This window comes from Nicotiana attenuata, chromosome 3 (assembly GCF_001879085.1).
Source record: "Nicotiana attenuata strain UT chromosome 3, NIATTr2, whole genome shotgun sequence".
Lineage (NCBI taxonomy): Eukaryota > Viridiplantae > Streptophyta > Magnoliopsida > Solanales > Solanaceae > Nicotiana > Nicotiana attenuata.
In genome coordinates, this window is record NC_031991.1 from 69,942,267 (window position 1) to 69,949,992 (window position 7,726).

Below are 7,726 nucleotides of genomic sequence, written 5' to 3' on the forward strand. Positions count from 1 at the left end.
GTCTGATGCACTAAGGTGTTTACTTGATACACTTAATAGTTATTTGAAGTGTCTAAATGGTAAATGGCTCAGTTGAGGTGTTTGTCTGGTCGTTGAGAATAACTTAAAGGGGCCGTTTATATATTTCGCCAAATAAATTTAAACTTGAACCCATAAAATCCAAATTATGAATGCGCAACGGACAATGTAAAGTTATTTTATTACTTACACTGTCAAGTTAAACCCCTTCTCTAAAGTGGTTCACAACAGAGCAACAATCTCCTTATATAGCTCTTTCCAATTTGCCTTATTGACACTTGCTGTTCTGCTCTTTCCAAATTCGGTTCCTTCATATCTCACACAAAGACCAAAATGTCTGGCTTCAAGAAACTCCCAACCCCTCTTCGTTCTTCAAATTCATATAATTCCCTTTATGATAATCCCTTGACTGAGCTAAGACAAAACAGAAGCAGCAGCAGTGGCAGTGGCAGCACTATAGGAGAAACATTGGGTGTTCATTTGCTCCAGAACCAACTCATTATCTCTGATAACAAAGAGAACGAGACACCAAATAAACCTGAAAAATCCAATCTTTTTGATAAAGAAAATGCTTTACCGTTTAATTGGACTGATAAGGTTGTGAATAAAGAGTCTGCTTTGAAAGACTCGGTTTTGAAGCCATCTTCACTTCAGTTATGTATACAACAAAATGAACCAGAGTCCAAGATTGGGTTGAAAATCTGGGAACATGCGGATACAGAGACGCCGAATTCTGCTAACATTTGGGATTATTCTGATTCTGAGGCTGCTCCAGCTTCTTCTTGGTCTACACTTCCAAATAGGTTCAATTTTACCTCTCTTGTTGCTTAAATTTATGCAGTTAGGCTTATGATTGATTTGTAGACGACAACTACAACAACATACCCAGTGTAACGTCTGGGAATGGTAATGTGTACGCACACCTTACCCCTAGCTTGTGGAGATAGAGAGGCTGTTTCCAATAGACCCTCGGCTCAAAAAAAAATATTAACATTTTTTGTAGACGAAATTAACATTTTTTTTTTCCTTTTGTGCATTTTGCAGGTCATTGTTGTACAGGCCTTTGCCTATAGACATTGGAAGATGTACATGTGTCATAGTAAAGGAAACATCTTCAGAAAGCCGGGATGGAGGGACTTTTTACTCACTTTATACTAATGTAAGGCTCTTCTTTACACTTTTATTAAGTTTATATAAAGCTGTAGTAATTAGCATTATCTGCTATTCAGTGCTTGATTTTAGTTCTTTGTTGAGTTGATGTTAAGATATGCTTTATCTTGTGATTAAGTTGCATGTTCCAGTTAACTCCAAATTTCAAATATATAGAGGAAATTGGATGAATTTTCCATATGGAATGGAGACAATAGACCCCACAATATTTCTCAAGTAGACAACTCAATAGTAGAAAGAGAATAAATGAGACAGTTTTGCACCAATTTAACCTTAAAAAAAGACAACATTCAAAAAAGAATTGTCTCAGACCAGATTGTAGTTGGCCTAATCAAAGAGTTCACCCTGTATCCTTCCATTAGTATCATATCCGTGTTATTGACCAGATTATAGTTGGTACAATTGACTTTGATGTCAATTATCTTGAACTGCTGTTTTTATATGCATATATTGGCAGTACTTCTGATGTTGCTCAAATTCTTATTTTTTAGAGACCCTGATTGAGTTTGTGCGAAGCTCACCTGTGTTTTTGAATCTTGAATGTGGTTTCTACGATTCATATCTTTTGCTTCTATAGGAAAAGGGTAATATCTTGGGGCAGGGAGTTTAGGTAGCTTGATAACATTTTACATAGCTATTATCAGAAAAATATGAATATTAAGAAACAAGACAGATGTTTATATCATCATGCTAGATAATTTTTATGAAAGATTTACTTATAAGATAGTATAGATCAACGTCCAATTATGTCTCTATCAATGGCAACAGACATGTGGATTCAAATATAGATTTCAGATTCCATTAAGGTATCTAGCCATCTGCCACAGATTGGATAATGTTAACTAAGAGGTTGCTAGGGTTATTGTATAGTCAAAGGTTCTCCACTAAGGTGGATTCTTTGGAAAATGGTTGTCGCTATTACATAACAGAGATTTCCCTATGTACAAATGGTTACTGCTTTCTCTTCTCTTTGTATCCGTGAGCATCAGGCAGATTTGAATTTCTACAAGTCATTGCAAGCATGAAAATCTTGATCACATATGTACTCTTGTGCTTGACCTGAAAATTCTTATTTGTGAAGTTACGCTTTTTGATGGACTTATTTCGACGGTGATTTTTCTTTTCCATATCCTTGAAAATTTTGTTACTGCCATCCTCTCTAAGCTGGTTGACATCCATTCAACATTTGTGATATTTAATGCTTTCTAACGGAGTCATCATACAATTGTTGGCAACTGCTATGAATCAACCTGACTAAGGAATTGACACCATCAGTTCATGTCTTACCCTTTCTCTTTATCAAAGGCAAGTGCAAATGTGTTTAGATCACCCAATGCTAGTAGTTTTGTTCGATAGCTTCTTTCTTCCACTCCTGAAAGCTGGTCCAAATTTCAAGATGAATTTTTTCTTTTGCTTGTTTTTTCTCTTGTCACTTGAAAAGCTTCTATTCCAAACTAATTTGTTGTCGCCAAATTCTCCTCAGAAGCATTTGCACCAGTAAATTTCAGAGCTTTAATTAGTTAACATGCTTGTCTACTTTCAGCTTATGGTTTATGACTTCATCTTTTCATGTCTACAAAAGATTTTATTTGCTTAAGGAACGGAGCAGCAGGGTTCTGTGCATAGTTGAGAGTTATGCTATTACAGGACCCGCTTGGGAAACTGGTTTTTGAACCGAAGTGTATTTTCAGAACTTTGACATGTGTACTGATATCTATTTCGTGTGACTTATTTAATAACTGAAGGAGGGCCATGGACGTCAGAATCGGAAACTCGCCATTGCGCATTACAGAAGGCGTGGTGGAAAATCTGAGTTTGTAGTTGCTCAAAATACAAAGGGGTTATGGGGAAAATCAGACAGTTTGATTGGATGTGTAACTGCTAATCTACTGGGTTCAAAATACCACATATGGGATCAGGTAAATTTTCTTTCAGCACTATCATGAGATTATGAGATAAGAAACCTGGGGTTTAATGGAATCATTCCATGGACAAGCGCATGCTATCTAACTCTTGCTGCTGCTGCTTAACCAATTTATTTCAGGGCCGTCCCAATTCTGCAATCAAACAGTCAAAATTGCTTGGTGTTGTAACGTAAGTTTTGTATCGTAGTACACAAAACTACCACAATATTCCAGAAAGTGGCAGTACTCAGACCATAGCGATAAAAGTATCTTAAGGTTTTCTCCCTTGTTGTCCACAGATTCATGCCTACCATCGCAACCTGGACTGGGAGCTACCGAAGGATGAAAGCATGCATACCAAAACACCAGTCAATGCAGTTGAAGAGTACAACTCAGGTGAGAATTGTTGCCAAAAAATATAAACAGGACACTTTAAAAAAATTATTAGTACAAAGTAAGCTAATTTGCTGCTCTATATACAGCACATCAACGGACTACCCGCGGATTGGGAGGAGCACATGGACAAAGTAAATCAGCTGTTTTCAAAGATTCCACATTACAATAAGGTACATTAGTTGGCAATATCCGTTAGAAATTTACGAGTTCACTCCTCATTTAAGCATCTCATATGCAATTATTTGGTACATGTAGGTGTCAAGACAGTATGAGTTAGATTTTAGAGATAGAGGAAGAGCAGGACTCAGAATCCAGAGCTCAGTTAAGAACTTCCAGCTGACAATGGAGGTACTGAGATCATTAGAGAACCTTAACGACAGAAAAATATACAGAGATTTTGAACTTCCAGCAAAAAATAATATTTGATAGTTGTTTATTTATGCCTTTAACTGTTTGTTTTATGATTGTTATTAGAAGAACGGAAGGCAGACAATTCTACAACTTGGTAGAGTGGGGAAAGCTAAGTATGTGATGGACTACAGGTATGGTATACTCTAGTTCAATTCAACAGCTGGAAAATTATCTCAACGAGCAATCGAGTAATACTAACAACTTGAGATTTTATGCTGGTATACAGGTATCCATTGACAGGTTATCAAGCATTTTGCATATGTTTGGCTTCTATTGATTCAAAGCTGTGCTGCACACTGTAAATGGAATTTCTGGAGCCTTTTGTTGTTCAACCTCTGAACAGCAAGTCATTGATTTGACTTAAGTGTGTTCTGCAATTTTTTCTGAACGAGATATAAGTATCATTATTCATTTACCCTGCTTGTTAAGTTTCCTTAATGCATATGATGGAATTTTTTTTACATTAATATGCCTGTTTAAGCATCTAACTTCATCAACTTACATGCTCCATTTTCTGACATTTGACAAGTCGTACAGCATTGGGTACTCCCACTACTATAACATTGCATGACAATAAGTCAATAATGCAATACTTTCTTGACTTATGCAACTCTTGTATTAGGAAGGGGTCCTCTGTGTACTGCCTATAATGGCACTTTCAAGTTTCAACAAGACCGGAATTATGCCTGGTCAGTCTATTATGAGATTACAATGTGGTAAGTACGAACAGGGGCGGAGCTAGAGTACGAACTACGGGTTTGGCCGAACCCAGTAGCTTTTATCTAAACCATATATTTGTTTTAAGAAATTTATCGATTTTATATAATTTATTTATTTAGAACCCAATAATTAAACATATTAGATTCTCGAACCCATAAACTTTAAATCCTGACTCCGCCTCTGAGTATGAATCCAATTTCCAACGTACACCAAGCTAATTGGCGTGACCAACTTCAATACTATTAGTTGCAACAATATGGCCAAATGGGGTACTATATTTAGGCACTTAATTTGTGATGAGACTTAAATGAGTTAAAGCCTGGATGTGTAATATAGAAAAACATAAAAAGGCAGAAATTAAAACACTCAAATTCCGAACAGGCGCATACTTATGCAGATACTATCTTACTGTTACTGAATGAATCTTAGATCAAACCCATATTTCCAATAAAACAATTAATAATCTCAAAGCTATATTATGATTCAAAAAGTTGTATGCCGACGAGACAAGAGTTCAACTACAAATCAAATACATAATTCTAACGGTGTGTCGGACTTCAAGTGGCAACAGTCTTATTATTATTTAAAACTCATACCTGATAAAAGAATGTCTATCGCTTTCTCTATCCACATACTAATGAACCAAATACAATATTGCAAAAAAAAAATAAAAAAAATTACAGTCCATAAATAAAAATACTGGAAAAAAATTATCCTCATTCTCTCCTCTCCTCTTGAAAGAAAAAAATCATTTTAAAGGAAATTATTTGGTTTGATTTTCCTTTTTCTCCTTTTTGTTTTGTTTTGTTTTGTTTTGTTTATGTTGCCTATCCAAACTCTCCTTAACTTAAAACAGTATTCACAAATAATCTGTATATCTCACGTCCACAGTTATTAATTAATACTTCTAAGTTCCTTAGGGTAAGCTCGATCGCTAGCTATCAAGCTCACACTGAAACATATTGGGCGATGCAAAAGAATCCAAGTCACCAAAAATAATGTCATGCTCCTCAATAAAGCTACTCGACTCTTGGCAATCAAAGTACGTCTGAATATCATCGGGGAAGCTCCGCCGCGGCCTATCCGGCTCCGGTGGCGTCTCCGGACAGTCAGCTGCCGATGTTCTTTCAAGCATTTCCTTGAACTTGGAAGACTGCAACAAAAGCCCTAATGCAGATGAAGCCGTGGCGCCGGCAGCTGGATGTGGCAGCGCCACGGTTGTTGCATCAGAGTTCGAGCTTTGTTGTTGTTGCTGTCGGAGGAAACTACATTCCATCTCCTCTTTGGTGTTAGGCATAGTATGAATGTCATCAGCGTTAGGGCTAGGGTTTGGTTCAATACTGTTACTAGGGTTGTTAATGGTAGTAATATTATTAGTTTGGTTGGAGGGACGCAGCCACTTGATATAACGGCTAAGGTCAAAGTTTGTAACTGCGTTTAACCCACGATATTCTATAGCCGCCATATCATAAGCTGTTGCGGCTTCTTCTTGAGTAGCTGCATGTGATCAATGCCGAATCAGAAATTTTAATAAGGAAATTCAAAAAAATATACAAAAATATCATACTTGATATTCGAACCTATATCCTAAAGTAGAAGCTTTTATGTTTAGGAGATTCAACAATTTATATATATATAACACACTCTGGGCTTGCATGTGATTTTACCTTCCCAATAATTTTTAAAAAAATAAAAAAAGCGCGAGGGAGGACAAAAAGAAAGAATTGATGTTGATGGGTATTTTGGGAATGATGCGGTTATAATATACGTATTTAATTCTAGAAACTTATTTGCATGAGAAATTGGGTGAGATGTTGAAAAATGAAGACATGGGGCATGTGTTATGAAATCTTAAATAGTCGCAGACCTAGCAGTTGAAAGTTGGTGATCTATATACCCAACCACCAACTATATTCAATTCTTTTCCTTCCCTAATCTAACTTCTTAGCCGTTTTGCCTCACTTATTTGACTTATTTTTTGCTTCTACGACCCCATGATTTTTACGGCTACAGTAACACTAAAAGAGGCCCTCAATTTGTAACTAAACATAACTGTATTCATTTGGCAATACTAATACTGACAAAGAAGTAGACATGTGGCAATCATCATGCTTATTTCTTAAGTGCAATTAACAATAATATCACAACACTTGGATTGATTTAGGGACAAATGCTTTTGAAAATGATGTCTTTGTAAGGTTGTTTAGGTAAGCAACCAAAATATATTAATTTTGGAGCACTACCCTCTATTTGCCAAACTTATTTAAAGTTTCTGTCTTTCTTATCCGACACTTTACATTTAAGCCGGAAACATCAATTTAGGAGGAAGGACTAAATTTTTATTTTTATTTTTTGCTTTTTGGGTTTTCTACCAAAATGATGAGGGGGTTGGGTTAAAGTTTTAAGAGACAACATAGTAAATATAGAGAATACAACTTCAATTAATAGGAAATACATACTAATAAGAATCTCCGACGTACCATATGTTCCAAGGTAGAGATATTTGTTGCCAAACACCCTTCCAATGCGAGCCTCCCATCTTCCATTATGATGGTGTCTAAAGTCAAAACTAAGTTATACTTAGAACAAGATCCCCATTGAACACGTAATAGATTTCAATGTAAGCATCCCAAGGATGTGATCAAATGGTCAATAAATTGAATGCAAATTCTGAAGACTAAGGTTCAATTACATCCTATAACAGAGACAACAGTAGATGATTTTTTACTATCTGTCTAAGTATTAATGGGCATAATTACATATGGTACTTGTGCTGGTAAAAGGCAGCAAGTAATTAGGTGCGAGCAAGTTAATGTACACCAACATTATCAATATGTGTATATTATAGAAACCAACTCTTCTTGTGATGAACTACATACGAGTTGATGAACATGAGTGTTACAAGCACATGGATGGAAGAAACGTGAAGCATTTAAGAATAGACCAAAGTTGTTCAACGTACCAATAGGACATATTTAGATGCCACATTAGCTGAAGGATGGGAAGGGGAGAAGACTCCATAACAGTGCATGGTAGAAACTAGAGAGGCAACATGGGCATCTTACTACAACTTTTGACATTTTCAAGCTTCATTTATTATGCTTTAA

At 36.1% G+C, this 7,726-nt stretch overlaps 2 protein-coding genes across 2 annotated transcripts in view; one reads left to right on the forward strand and one right to left on the reverse strand.

The window, feature by feature from the left end:
* Positions 212–4,366, forward strand: LOC109224051 (tubby-like protein 8). Its single transcript, XM_019388589.1, has 9 exons — positions 212–821; positions 1,063–1,177; positions 2,934–3,107; positions 3,233–3,282; positions 3,392–3,488; positions 3,575–3,658; positions 3,744–3,836; positions 3,963–4,030; positions 4,126–4,366. The coding sequence occupies exons 1-9, from the start codon at positions 352–354 to the stop codon at positions 4,199–4,201; spliced, it is 1,227 nt and encodes a 408-aa protein (XP_019244134.1). The 5' UTR covers positions 212–351; the 3' UTR covers positions 4,202–4,366.
* The window catches only part of LOC109224052 (AP2-like ethylene-responsive transcription factor At1g16060), a 4,609-nt gene continuing 2,344 nt past the window's right edge, over positions 5,462–7,726 (reverse strand). Inside the window, exons 7-8 of the mRNA XM_019388590.1 lie at positions 7,100–7,176; positions 5,462–6,116 (exon numbers count right to left, since the gene is read on the reverse strand). Of these exons, the coding sequence (XP_019244135.1) occupies positions 5,554–6,116; positions 7,100–7,176 (640 nt within the window). The 3' untranslated portion in view covers positions 5,462–5,553. The remainder of the gene's footprint in view (positions 6,117–7,099; positions 7,177–7,726) is intronic.